This window comes from Notothenia coriiceps, unplaced genomic scaffold (genome assembly GCF_000735185.1).
Source record: "Notothenia coriiceps isolate Sejong01 unplaced genomic scaffold, NC01 NC01_scaffold00001471, whole genome shotgun sequence".
Taxonomy (NCBI): domain Eukaryota; kingdom Metazoa; phylum Chordata; class Actinopteri; order Perciformes; family Nototheniidae; genus Notothenia; species Notothenia coriiceps.
Window position 1 is genome coordinate 305,444 of NW_011334172.1, and position 14,180 is coordinate 319,623.

Genomic DNA, 14,180 nt, shown 5'->3' on the forward strand with positions numbered 1-14,180 from the left:
TTGCATAAGATGTTTTGCTGTTTCCTCTCATGTGCAGCGACAGTGCCCAAGTGTCACCCACACATAGGGACGCGGGACGTCAGTCAGAGTTGGGGGTGCGGTGGGAGGATGGGGGGGGGAAGAGTTTTGTTTAAATATTGAAGTTAAAAGCATCAATCTGGTGCACTTTGAAAGCAAAATTAAGCGATCTATGGATACACAACACCCATATGAAACTGAACTGTAAGCAGATTTTCTTTTTCTTATATTTTACAAATCACTCCCCTTTTAAACTGTATTCTTGTTTTACTATCATATAGTATTTCATAACTGTTTTTCATTTATTCTCTCTGGCTGTCCATCTCATAATGTTCACATAGGAATATCATTCAGAAGAATTATAATTCGCCCAGGCCAGGCGATGCCACTGGGCGGTCCTGTATAATAACGTCATATTAAATGCAATAATTTGGTCTTTAGCAACTGCTTGTGAGAGCAGTGCATTCATCGGTGTTCGTTTTAATGCTGCCAGTTTGTGGACGGCCTGTGTGTTGATGGGACTTCTCATGCTCCCTAAATGTTTCCCCTGCCTTTCGCCAGTTGTTAAACCCTGCTTTCACAAAACTCCCATCCCTGATCTTGTCTGCACTGACAAGCTTCTTTTCTATAGCAGAGCAACAGAAGAAGCACACCGCATTATCGCTTTTTCTTATTTTCTTCCTGCGTCCCTGCCCACACACCTGAGTATATGCCTGGACTTGTCTTTGTGTTATCAGATTGCACATTTATATTTATAATTAAAGTAATTTGACTGTCACAAACATATCACAGTACGTTTCTTTAGTACATCAAGGAAATAATGTCTTTAATGGCTTGGTTGTATTGCTTCTGTAACACAAGCAATACAATTATTAGAGCCCTAAAATAGCTGCGTCACAGACGACAGATATACTAATGCCTGTTATTTAATAATGGTGTTTAGTTTCTTTCTGTTAATGATTCACATAACAGTGCTTGTCTGTCATTGGTTCAGCTCTCACACACTTGGTCACGCAACCTGAATAACCTGAATGTGCAGCACGAGATAAAAGCCTTTGGTCCGTGATTTTGGACTTTAGTGGAGCTTGTGCTGCCATTGACTAAAAAGAAAAAACACGCAGAGATGGGCTTTTATTTTTCAACTGAGACATGGACCCTCCTGGTGGCTTTCATCACACTGACCATTGTGTGAGTGTTTGAAAAATATTTGTCCGAAGTATGTATGCCGTGTGTTTGTTTGTATGATGACTCTTCTGTTATTTTGTTTTCCAGGTATGTCTGCTGGCCATTTGCTACATTTAAGAAAATGGGCGTCCCTGGTCCAACACCAATCCCTTTTTTTGGGACCATGTTGGAATATAAAAAGGTTGGTCAACATAACTTTTCAAAATCAATACTCAATCGATTCATACCAGAGTGTACAGGCTAAGCAGGATACACAGTAGTGTGGTAGAGCACCTTACAAATATCATTCAAAGTAATTATGTGTAAAAGTGACTTACATTTATGTGTAAAAGTGTATGCATGATACTGAGTGAAACTGGTATGTTATGCCTTGATGATATCTACACTTTGCATACTGATAAAGTCATTTAAAACTTCCACAAGGTTAGCATGTGTGTGTAATGGGTGCAGCATGGTTGTGGAGTTTAAATCACTGATTACACCATGCATATTGTGTCATTCAGTTTTTAATGGTTTCACCATTTTCTCATAGGTTAAACGACAAATTCAATTGTTATAAACGTATCAGTGTTCAATTTCTAAGATGAAAATAAAGTATTTTAATTGTGTTATTAAAATCTGATAATGAAAGTTTTCCTTTTCCCATTTATTTTACATTCGGTAATCCATCAGTGTTTAAACATATTTTATTTTGTGGGAAGTCTGAAGTGAAGTTGTTGAAACGGATGATTTAATGATTGATCATTTTAACATGCACCGTGTTGCAACTCTTGTTTTTGTTGACATATTCTTCAGAATGAACACTACTTATGTTAATGATTTCCATATTTAAACATTTGTTTTCATGCTACAGATATCTCCAACGCATTGAAGTGGACAGAAGAAAGGTGTATGATTCATAATCTTTTTTTTGTCAGGGATTCACTGTCTTTGATGAGAATTGCTTCAAGAAATATGGAAAAACATGGGGGTAAGTCTGCCTGATGTACAGTGCGTGTATTGTGTATTATGTATTGTGTGATAATTAAGTTCTTGGTGTCATGTTAAAATCTTGAATGTAATGTAATTGTACCCCCACTCATCCTGGAGAAAAGGCAGAAGTAATGAATCATTTCAGGTTTTTCATTCCTGCATTATCTGATTGTTGTCCTTTGTCTATATAAAATATGCTTTTTCTGTTTCTTGTATTATTGTATATCTGTTTTACAAAGAAGCTTTGTCTCTGACTGTATCAAAATCTCAGTTTTTTGTATCTATTCATATTCTGTTCACTTCTTGTCATATTTAGCATATTTGATGGCCGTCAGCCCGTGCTGTGCATCACTGATCCGGCCATGATCAAAACTGTTCTGATAAAGGAGTGTTACTCTCTCTTCACCAATCGCAGAGTAAGCTAATCTAAAACACATTTGATAAGTCATTGCGTTACTTGAACTCTTCTTATCTGTGGCATGTTTCGTATAACTCTGTTGCAGAACTTCCGTCTGAACGGGGAGCTTTACGATGCTGTGTCAATCGCTGAGGACGATCAGTGGAGGAGGATCCGCAGCGTTCTCTCTCCCTCCTTCACCTCAGGGAGACTGAAGGAGGTACAGCCCCCTCTCCCTTTATTACATGTTAAACTTACCTAATCATTAGCTCAACCAAAAAGTGTTGTTGCTCCTTGGATTGCTCTGGGATTTCTTAAAGGCAAGGCAAGTTTATTTATATAGCACTTTTCAACACAAGGCAATTCAAAGTGCTTTACAAAAAATGAAAGACATTAAGAAAATGGCATTTAAAAACAGTAATTAAAAAGAAAAGTTAATAAAGGCCTAAAGAGGAGAAAGTACTCTGCATTTGACAAAACAAAGAACAAATATAAGAGAAACATAAGAAAATCAAGCATGGTTATGTGTAACTGAAAAGTTCATTTTCCCTTTATCACCTTGTGGCCAGTCAGATTTGTTCTGCAACTGCTTTTTAAACCAAAACAGCAGAAACTCTTTGTGTATTGTGATGTGTGTTCTACTTTTCAGTTTTTAAGTAAGCACGTTCAATATTTCCCTGTCTGTACTGCAGATGTTTAGCATAATGAAGCACCACTCGGCTAACCTGCTCAGCAGCATGAAGAAGAAGGCAGACAAGGATGAGCCCTTAGAGATGAAGGAGTAAGGACACTAAATACAACAAATTCAATACATACTGTATTCGTTTATTGCAATACATGTCTGTTTAGGCCTGAAAGGATAAGGTAATCTCTAATGTGTTCGTTTGCTCCTTAGGTTCTTTGGACCCTACAGTATGGATGTAGTGACCAGCACAGCCTTCAGTGTCGACATTGACTCACTCAACAACCCCTCAGACCCTTTTGTCACAAACATCAAGAAGATGCTGAAGTTTGATTTTTTTAACCCTGTCTTCCTCACTGTTGGTAAATAATAAATGTTGCTTCTATTAAATGCAGCCATTCATAATTGTGTCCTTCACCTGTCCAATATTTACAGTAAATACAACCAGTGTCCTTCCTTTGTTCTTGAACAGCTTTTTTTCCCTTCATGGGTCCTATTTTTGAGAAGTTGAATTTTTCATTTTTCCCTACTTCGGTCACTGATTTCTTTTACGCTGCACTGCAGAAGATCAAGACTGGTCGAGAGCAAAGCAAGCAAAAGGTATGCCTGTCTGTGCATGTGCGTATATACATATATGTGTATATAGTGTTATCAAAAATATAATCAAAGCTATTATTATGTCTTCTTTTAGAGTCGAGTGGATTTCCTTCAGCTGATGATTGACTCCCAGAAAACCCACGATTCCAGTGAAGTGGAAGAGGACAAAGGTGACACACACAGCCACATACAGTATACACGTTAAAGCACGACTTAAAACAAATCTTAATAATATCTCTTTGCTATCTCCCCAGGTTTAAGCGATCATGAGATCCTCTCTCAAGCGATGATTTTCCTGTTTGCTGGCTATGAAACAAGCAGCAGCTCTCTCAGTTTCTTGGCTTATAATCTGGCGATAAACCCTCATATCATGAAACGGCTGCAAGAGGAGGTGGACTCCACTTTCCCTAACAAGGTGTGGTATAAGTGGGTGGAGGGAGGATAATATTGGAAGTATAGCACGTGGGTCTCAATATAATTAATGTAAAGCTGTTTCATTGGTTTTTGGCAGCTAGATAAGATAACATTTCCACCAACTCTTAAGGATCTATAAGCATACTTAGCTAAACGTGTCTGTAGGCTATGCTATAACCAAAAAGAGGACAAGCCCAGTAAAGCTGCTGAGTTAAGTGATCATTCTCCAGGTGTGTTATTACAGCATATGATTAGAAACTGGATACAGCTTGCCACTGTAAAATAGCAACTTGTTATTTTGGATCAAATCAAACAAGGTCGAAAGTATTAGTAACCATCAGGAGAGATTCTAGGCAGATTTTGAACCTTTTGTCAGGTAAGCGGTTTCCCACTTGTCTCCTCCTTTTGGTTTCGCTAAGCTGACCAGCTGCAGTCTGTACTTGTCTATAGGAAAATAAATGAACAGAACAGATCTATCTTGAACTTTTTTCCTTCTCATTTGACTAATACAAAATAAAATGGCAATGGTTGTTATGGGGAAGTCACTTTTCTGTAACCAGAGCATCATTAAAGTGTTATTAGCCAGCTAGCTCGCTAAACCTATAGGTGGTTATGGATATGGTTCCCATTCCTTATAAAGGAGAACAGTGTTATTTAGCCTCAGTTATTAACCGTTATTGTTTCCCTCTAGTGTTCTTGTGGTCCAAAATGTCCTTGATATAATTGAGTCGTGGTCTTTTTATGTATATGTGTGTCTTTGTGCTTGTAGGGTCCTGTTGAGTACCAGGCTCTGATGGAGATGGCGTATCTAGATGGCGTCATCAACGAGTCTCTCCGATTGTACCCAATTGCCCCACGTCTGGAGCGTGTGGCCAAGGCGACTGTGGAGATAAATGGCCTTGTGATTCCCAAAAATATGGTAGTGAATGTACCCACATGGACCCTTCACAGGGACCCTGATCTGTGGCCCGAGCCAGAGGAGTTCAAACCTGAGAGGTTAATATACTGTATATATCTATATGTTAAGGTTAACCAAAACAACCACAAAAAGAACCTGTGTGTGTGTGTGTGTGTGTGTGTGTGTGTGTGTGTGTGTGTGTGTGTGTGTGTGTGTGTGTGTGTGTGCGTTCGTGTGTACATGTTTACGTTCGTGTGTGTGTGTACATGTTTACGTTTGTGTGCTTGTGTGTCCCCAGGTTCAGCAAGGAAAACAAGGGGAATATTGATCCGTACACATACATGCCTTTCGGGGCAGGACCCAGGAACTGCATCGGGATGCGATTTGCTCTGGTGATGATGAAACTAGCATTGGTGGAGATCCTGCAGAGGTACAGCTTCTCTGTGTGTAAGGAGACTGAGGTGAGACCACATATTTGTTATCTTAACACTGCTTGTAATTGATTATGCTGAATACGTACTCTTTTTCATGGTGCAGTTTGATCCAGTACCATATCCTTACGATCAAGATACTGCTAGTTTGATTTGGGAAAACAAGAGTGATATGACACCTAGGATAGCTAGCCAATCATGATTTTTGTGCATGTAGGTCTGTCCAAAGATCAAAAGCCATTAACATGACACTCTGTACAAAGGTACAGGTGACATTGTTCATCACTGGGCCGGAGAATCACTGCTGTTTTTGCTGAAATGTTCAAATAACGCACTCAATAATTCTGTAATGCTGCCGGATGTTTGTTTAGTTGTGCATTGTTGACTTTGTTCACACTTGTCTTTGCGCATCATTTCCTCCCAGATACCCTTGGAGATGGACGTCCAGGGTCTGCTGATGCCAAAACGTCCAATTCAGCTGAAGCTGGAGGCACGTTCTTAATCCTTAAACTGAAAAAAACAAGAATATAAAGGTTAATCATTTGAGCTTTTATGCATACAGACCTATTGTAAATAATTACAAAAATGTTACCAAGGTAAAAGTACAGTTGTGTGTGCAATTGTATCAGTTACTTCTGTTTTTCCTGTCAAAGCTTTAATGTCAAAATACATTGTGTCACAAATGGATAATTTGTAAAGCCTGTGTTAAAGATAAAATAAATGGATTTTTTCTCATATGCACTCTCATTTTTAAATGTGATTATTTACACTGTCAGAGCAGCATGCAACGTACAGGGGCTAAAGATGTGTCTGAACAACAGAAGCAGGACAGTAACATGTTGATACTTAAAATAAATATGTTTTATATGAGGGTCATTGTTTTATATGAGGGTCATTTTTCCAGTAGGTAAGACAACTTACGATAGACTTTGATCCCAAACAACAGCACATCTAAATGTTAGCTAAATCACAGCTAAATCAACACTTCTCTGATAACAAAACAGAGGTGATTACTGAAATGTATTGCAGGCTGATTGCACAGGTTTCATTACATTTCGCAGGTGTTCATGTTTTTGTTTTCACCCTGTGTAAAACATGGGACTAAAATACAAAAGTAAATAGAGTTTGTTCAGATATCAGCCAGGAAGTGAGTTCATGTTTTATCAGATATTTCAGTAATAAAAAGCATAAAGTGGACCACTGTGATAATGTTGTCATAACCAGTAGTTGAAAGTTACTAACTGGATTTACTCAAACACTGTAGTTAAGTACAATTTTGGCTACATTTCCTGATACAAATACTTCTTTTACTCCACAACATTTATTTCATAATTTAAGTTTCTGAAGAACAGATTCAGATTAACTATCCAAAATAAATTAACAAACGTTTCGTCATGTATTATTATAGATTATGATAAACTTAATCGGTTCCTTGGTAAAATGTCAAGCAAAAACAATAAAAAGAAATGCCTGGAATAAAAACAACAGCGCACTCGTGTGGATGCTATTTTATATTGTGTTCATTTATTGACCATGTGCTCCCGCTATTACAGATCCATTATCCACGTTTTTCAACCATCTTGTTCTTTCCATGTTTATAAACAGAGGGTAGAGATAAAAAAAGGAAAGAAAAAAAATTCAGAGCCGAGCAACCCAGCTCCAGTGCAGACACCACATGTTCCTGGGCTGGGATTAGGGGGGCGCTTATCTGCTGAAAACAGCTGAAATCTGTGTTGATATTAAACCAAACTTGTCAATTAATGCTGCATTTGAAGAGCCCAAATTGCAGGAATAAAATATAATGAACTGTCATCCCATATGAATACTTTTTTTGTGTCTTTCAGTAACTTGTGATTCGTCAATTTAACGTTTTATATATTTAACTTTAATTAAATGACTAATTTGCAGCCATTTGAATGTATACAGATCCGCAAACCAGGAGAGACTCGAGAGTGAAAGACAGTAATAAGCCTGCATTTTTTAATACTGCTACAGAGTGGATGTTAAATCTTGAGGTACTGAAGTGAAGCTCTAGTTTCCTGTGTGACGTCATGAACTGCAGCCTATCGGCTGAGGTGCCCGCGTGTGGCGTTCAGGGAAGAGAATCAATACCAATTGTTTATATGTATTTATTCAGAATGAACAAAGAGAAATAAAAGTATTACAATTATACTGAACATTTTTTAAAGGTACAATGGCCTGACATTTGAAGCACCTTTTTAGCCTACTGCACTTTAACAGCACTATTTTATAAACACCATCTCCTATTCGTCTCTATTTTTTCTCATTCTATTTAGTTGATGAATTTTCTAATATCATCTGTTTTTAAGTGAAAATCTCAAAAGGTTCTCATTTATATAAATGTCTGTTAAGTCACTATTTATCCCTGAAGGAGATAACACAATGCTTTTTCGTACCATTTTGAATGCAAGACTTTTACTTGTAATACAGTATTTCTACACTCTGGTACTTCTGCTTTTACTCAAGTACAAGATCTGAGTACTTCTTCCACCTCTGGAGAAAGAAAGCGTGACGAGGGGCCCGTGAACGCAGCACCAGTCCGGTTCCTGCGGAGACTCCGGTCCACGCTCCGGTCCTGGTTTAGCCTCGTCCCGGACTCCATGTTGTTCCGAGAGCCACGAACAAGTGCCGAAAACTCTCACGTTGCAACTCTGTGTGTGCGAGTAGTAAAGTGTGTGTGTGTGTGCGCGTGTGAGTGTGTTGACCCTCCGAAAGAAGATGGCAGACTACCGGGAAGACACCGGAGCTCGGGCTCTGCTGGCTCTACAGTCGGCACCATGCAGTCCCGTGCGCGTCGGGGTGACCTCGCACTATCTCCAGCCCTCGCTTGCCCTCTCGGGTCCTGCGTTGATGGATGCCCGCGCCGATGCCGGGATTTTCCCCGGGCGCCTCGCTTGTCCTGCTCCCCAGGCCCTGGCCAGACTGGAGGGCCGGGACTTTGAGTTCTTGATGCGCCAGAGGACGGTCACCATAGGCCGGAACTCGTCTCACGGCTCCGTGGATATCAACATGGGTCACTCGAGCTTCATTTCACGGCGACACCTGCAGGTCACATGTGACGAGGCGAACGGGTTCTCCCTCCGGTGCTTGGGCAAGAATGGCGTGTTCGTTGACGGGGTTTTCCAGCGGAGAGGGGCTCCGCCGCTGCTGCTACCCAGAGAGTGAGTGTTAGCATAGCCGCTACCGACAGGCTAATTATGGCAACACGACTGTTGCATTACTTACTTTAATGTTCAGCACGCATTGACAATCAAAACTAAAACAACTTCGCAGCCAGTGTCATGAATTAGTTGGTGTCTCCTTTAAAGTGTGTCTACCCCTATTAATATACGCTAAACAGTTGAATACAACTTTGAAACTACGTTTTTTAATTGTATGTCAGCTATGTAAACACCTAACTATGAATCCTTAATAGTTCAAGTGGATATATTGTAACTTTAAAAGTTAACCATCTATATATTCAAACGATGGGCACATTTCTGAAGGGGATACACAGTTTGTCATGACACCCCTAATAATCAGAGCGGTTTGATTTGGTCTGATCGGCTTCGCTTAATAAGTTCACTGTAACCTTGGTTTGGACAGTGAAGCTGTAACATAATTAGTCTATATGTCAACACTTAAGCTGTTAATCTTTTGTCTGGATGTTTTGAGGGACCCCTGGCCTCTAGTGTACTTTTACCCGACTTATTAGCTAATATCAAATCACGGAATTGACCTAGCTCGTTTTAGCCGTTAGCGAACTTCGCTTCATTTGGCATAACGACAAAATACAAAGCAGATACAAAAAGGTACTTTTGATATTTTGAAAATAATCGTGTAGTGATAAAACTGGCTTTATAACATGTCGTCAACTTAAATGTGTACTAAACAGATTGATACAGGTCGATAATGCTACTCGTGAAGCTGCTTGCCGTCGTGTTAACATTAATGTAAACAAACCCTGGCAGCTCAGTTATTAGTCTTGTTGGAAGAGTGGTGTTTGTTTTGTATTGTGACTTGAAATGCGTGTGTTTGTATCAATAGTAACCATCTGGTGTATTAATATGGTCTTAGTTGTACTGTTGTGGCACCATTGTCGAGGCTAAACGTTTTTGCTTCTACTGCCTGATTCATTTAATAAGGTGGCAATCTTAAAAATAGTAAGCTTTGACTTTGTGTGTGTGTGTTGATCACAGGGTGGAGAGGGGGGGGTGTACTCTTATCCTCTCTGATTGGCTGTCACGAGTGTTTGGGGGCGTGTCTGGCATTGAACAGGAAGTGCAGCATGAAATGACATCCTCATAGCAGGAGCACATGGAGTAAACACAAGACTCACACACCAAGGCCAAGGCATGTGTTGCTCTGGGGCCTCTCTCAGGATTACAGAGCTAACTGGAAAATGGTGCTGAGCTTAGTCCGGAAGTTTATCAAATGCAAAAGAGGGCAATTTATTTAAGTAATCCTTTTAGTTATTCTTTAACATTTACAATACATATATACCCTTTTTATCTCACTCCTTAAATCACATCACAATAATTAGTTGTTATGACACTGCTCAGTTGAATCTGTGTGGTTTAGTTGATATCTTATTGACTGCCGATTATTCCCGGTGCTCCAGGACATTAATATTATTGTTTTTTCCAATGTTTAAAATATTTTTCATGAGACATAGTTTTCATACAGGCCGCCTGCAGCAGATTTTCTTAATAGCTGTTTGTCTTTTTTGAGCGATTTCTTCTAAACTCTCTAGCTTCTTAAGTCTTCAATGGCCTGCATCATTAAAGCATTCACACAGTACAATATTTGGCAACATATATTTTAGGTGATATTCAGTACTCAGCAATAATGCCAGGAAGCAAAATCGTGTTCCCATTACCGGGTAAACTATTGAACCTTCTTCCACTGTATCTCAGAGTCTCTCACATGCTCTCCAACACTAACACTATTCAACATGTCATGTGAGTCAGTTGAACAGGGGGCTTTCTCTCTGCTACTCCAACATACAGCTGGCACCGTGGACGTTAATAAGAACAAGCTGTTGTGTGCACAGTCTCTTGCACCTCAGCTGTGGAACCCTGAAACTCCTTCAGTTGTTCTCGCATGGACAGTCAGTTGTTGAGGATGGCCTGCTCTATACATGGACAGCTGTGAGAGCGCTGCATGTGGGCTATTGGATTGGCATCTGCAATTTTCAGAAGCAAATTATAGAGAAAAGATAAAGTGCATAGACTGGTTTAACTGTCAGCTTACAACACATTTATGGTTTTGTGGGGGTGTTTTTTCTTTTTTCATGTGTTCATCTCCACAGGGAGGTCTGAGCCCAGGGCCCCTAGAATTAGTTAGGATTCAGTTTCTTTTTCAAAGAAAGCACTCATCTAATCTAGCTTGACACAATGGTTCCAGTCACAAAGAAAGACTACACTGAATCATCACCCTTACTGCCTAAACTTGCTAGGAGACATCAACATTAGTCATTAAGGTTTCATTGTGAGACATAGATGAAAGCCTCGTACACATTATTATTTTCGGGGGTTTCGTTTAACCTTGAATTATGTTGGGCCTGAACAAATCCTTGCTTTCTTTGAGGCAGTTGTCCAGACCTGCTTAAGTAAGAGGAAATGCAGGTTAGTGGGTGTTGTGTTAATACACCAGACTAGTTTCTTGTCCACAAAATATATTGTTTATATAGAAAACACACCCCTATGCTTCATGATACGATTCCATATCTTTAATAAAAGATATACCTACATTTACTTGTGTTTACCGGCTATATATTACTTCAAACATATGCTAACATCGTGATTTCTAGGTTATTCTTAAACTTGGAAACGTTCGAATTGAAATGATAATAAGCCAATAAATGTCAGTCTTAATACAAGAAGTCTGTAAAATGATTCTATTAATGGAGAAGTCACATACAGACTGAAAGTTATAGCAGATACATTTCTCAGAGGCTCTGGAACTTTGTTAAGACACATACAACACACAAAAGGAGGCAAAAACACGGGACAGTTATATTATGATGTGGACTGTCCCCATCCAGGCCCTGTTCTCTTTAAAAGGGAAAAATTGTTGAATTGTCTGTAATTATATCCTGTAAAGAAAACAATGAAAGAAAGTCAAACAAACATGGACAATTAAACATTTATATTTGAACTGAGTAAAACCTTGAGCCTCCAGAACTGTTATACAATAATATGTTATAATGCTTAGCTTTTGAATTTTGAATAGGACCAAACTAACCTTGTCTATGCTTCTGTTTTCTTCTGCTCTGCGTCCTCCTCTCACTCTCTGTCCTGCTCTCTAGGTGTGTGTTTCGTTTTCCAAGTACCGTCATCAAGATCCAGTTCATGTCACTCCTGCAGCACGAGGAGCACAGAGAGCGGGAGCAGCTGTCTCTTCCTCCTCGCCCGCTGCTGCCCCACATTTCCCCCCTCAAAATCAGCATTCCCACAATGCAGCAGCATGAAGAGCACATCCGGGCATTTGGCTCTCCGCTGCCTTCGCCCACAGGCACTATCAGGTGAGGACCCACAGACATGAAGTGAACCCCAACAGTGTTTAAGGTCTTCCTGTTGTTATTACAGTTAGAGCCATAATGTTTCTGCTTCACCTGAGCCCGATGCCTATCATACTGTTACTGTTCTGTTCATGAACGGATAACATATACAACAAATTAAATGTGACAACAATTACAATTCAGATTTATTACCGAATTAAAAACAAGTGTCCAGAAAAACATACAAATAAAATGAATAAATAAGTCAACTATATATGTTTAAAGGATGTTTGGAATGAGTCTCCATTGTGAGTTTAAATAATTTGATTAGTCTACTTATATTAAATAGCCTCATACTCATTCCCTTTTCAAAGCGTCTTCAATTTCAGGTTTTGCCTGTTTTTATGACGTGGTAGGAAGCTTACCTAATGATGTTACATTAAGAGTTAGACATTCCTAATCTGCATATTCTTTCCTTGTTTTATACAGAGCATAAATGAGGAATTCACATGATAATTGGCACATTAAGCAGTAATGAAAATAAATCTTGGTTGCGTCCAAAATGCAATTGAACCAGGGTGTTTGAGAAGGATTCAACATTTTGATTGAGGCGCTTGTTTTTTTTGTTTACGTTAAAGTAGGAGATTGCTTGTTTTTAACAATGGTTGTCATGGAGGGACATACACAGAAAACCTATTCACCAAAAAGCACTTGAACTCAGCTATGCTTTTGTCTGTTGCATAATACATTACATAATGAGTGTTTGTGGTCTTTCGGAGTCTATGCGCAGTTTACTTTCTCACCTCCTCTTGGCTCCCATCCATAATCGTGTTCAGTCATGTTTATCTGTGTGGATCTGCAAACAAGTGAGGCTTAGCTTCCTTTTGTTTGACTTGTTATCGTTAACCAAAAACCTGTAATAATTTAAAATACCCACACTCTACATCAGCTCATTTTCACTGGTAATCTTCTCTCTGGTTGAATGTGTGTTCATCAGCTGCTGCAGCGTTTCTGTTGGTATGGAAACCTGCGCTGTACAGATTTGTGACAGCACATGTTGAAAATCACGGCTCTATAAATGCATACAGCATGTTGAACAGGGCGGTGTTGCTGAGTGTGCCCTCTGGTGGTCTGTGTAGCTTTCTACATCACACTTCCCCACCAATGTCAGCTTGTGAGTGCCTGCCTTATATGGAATGGCTGCAGCTTAGAGGCGCGTGATTGGCTAACAGGCGGATTGTTTTGCCTGTAGGCCGTTTTTTCCGTCCATTTGTGGTTTCCTTTTCAGAGGACCCCCCACCCCTCTCAGCCCTCAGCTCCTGCTCCCTCGCACATGGACACACACACTAGTGTAAAGACGCTTGCTCACACATCTATTCACCACTTTCACTGTGGCCTTTTTCGGGCAGATAGTTGCGCAACCTTCCTTGAAAGTATCCACACACAGTACAAACAAAAGAAGAGTCTTGTGTAAAAGCACGTGCTGCTCCCAGTTTAATGCTAACAGTGTCTCTCCACTGTCGTAAGAGTCACCTTTCCTGTTTGGCAACTTATCAATGAACTGTTTACAATAACATTCTTCTGCCATGCCAGCGTTTACACTCGTACTGCTGGCCCACGCACGCACACATGCAGATGCAGTGATATGGCTGTTTTAACAGCGTCAAAGGAAAGCCAAGACAAACACTTCCTCTCCCAAGGAGGCAAACATATCTGTTATGGAAGTTTAGGAAGTAGATGTACAGACTTGAATACTAAAGATGCCTCTGAGCAACGTTAGAGGTTCCTGGTCGTCTTCATTCATATTTCAGTGCAGAGTTTACAAAGCAGAGACGCTTGCAAAACAGAGCCTGCAGCCTAGTTTCCCCAGCCAAAGAATAGTGTGTGTGTGTGTGTGTGTGTGTGTGTGTGTGTGTGTGTGTGTGTGTAGCTCCGCAGTGTTACATCACTATGACCAGGAAGAAAAAAATGGAAAAAGAAAAATCTCCAACCAACAAGGCGTTCTGGGGCAGCACGGCAGCACAGATACAGGTCTTTTCTGTGTAAGAGTTGTATTTGCTACAGGGTGTATTTTGAGGGTTTGT

At 39.9% G+C, this 14,180-nt stretch overlaps 2 protein-coding genes across 3 annotated transcripts in view; both read left to right on the plus strand.

Moving 5' to 3' along the window:
- Positions 1-122: 122 nt before the first annotated feature.
- On the plus strand, positions 123-6,326 carry cyp3a65 (cytochrome P450, family 3, subfamily A, polypeptide 65). Of its 2 annotated transcripts, none has more exons than XM_010790791.1 (13): positions 123-222; positions 1,291-1,384; positions 2,121-2,173; positions 2,492-2,591; positions 2,679-2,792; positions 3,265-3,353; positions 3,468-3,616; positions 3,727-3,854; positions 3,946-4,021; positions 4,106-4,266; positions 5,035-5,261; positions 5,462-5,624; positions 6,019-6,326. In XM_010790791.1, exons 1-13 carry the CDS (start codon positions 191-193, stop codon positions 6,094-6,096), a joined length of 1,464 nt encoding a protein of 487 aa, XP_010789093.1. In that variant the 5' UTR covers positions 123-190; the 3' UTR covers positions 6,097-6,326. The 2 variants fall into 2 exon arrangements, with proteins under 2 accessions (XP_010789093.1, XP_010789085.1); XM_010790783.1 differs by lacking the exon at positions 123-222 and adding an exon at positions 1,083-1,206.
- Positions 6,327-7,787: 1,461 nt separating this feature from the next.
- foxk1 (forkhead box K1) overlaps positions 7,788-14,180 on the plus strand; it is a 13,393-nt gene continuing 7,000 nt past the window's right edge. The window contains exons 1-2 of the mRNA XM_010790802.1: positions 7,788-8,776; positions 11,905-12,120. Of these exons, the coding sequence (XP_010789104.1) occupies positions 8,334-8,776; positions 11,905-12,120 (659 nt within the window). The 5' untranslated portion in view covers positions 7,788-8,333. The remainder of the gene's footprint in view (positions 8,777-11,904; positions 12,121-14,180) is intronic.

Bases quoted from the DNA above. Each gene is read 5' to 3' on its own strand.
- cyp3a65 (XM_010790783.1), top strand. From the start codon at position 1,142: ATGGGCTTTTATTTTTCAACTGAGACATGGACCCTCCTGGTGGCTTTC. The intron at 1,207-1,290 runs GTGAGTGTTTGA...TTTGTTTTCCAG, and splicing joins TTCATCACACTGACCATTGT to GTATGTCTGCTGGCCATTTG. The intron at 3,855-3,945 runs GTATGCCTGTCT...GTCTTCTTTTAG, and splicing joins GAGAGCAAAGCAAGCAAAAG to AGTCGAGTGGATTTCCTTCA.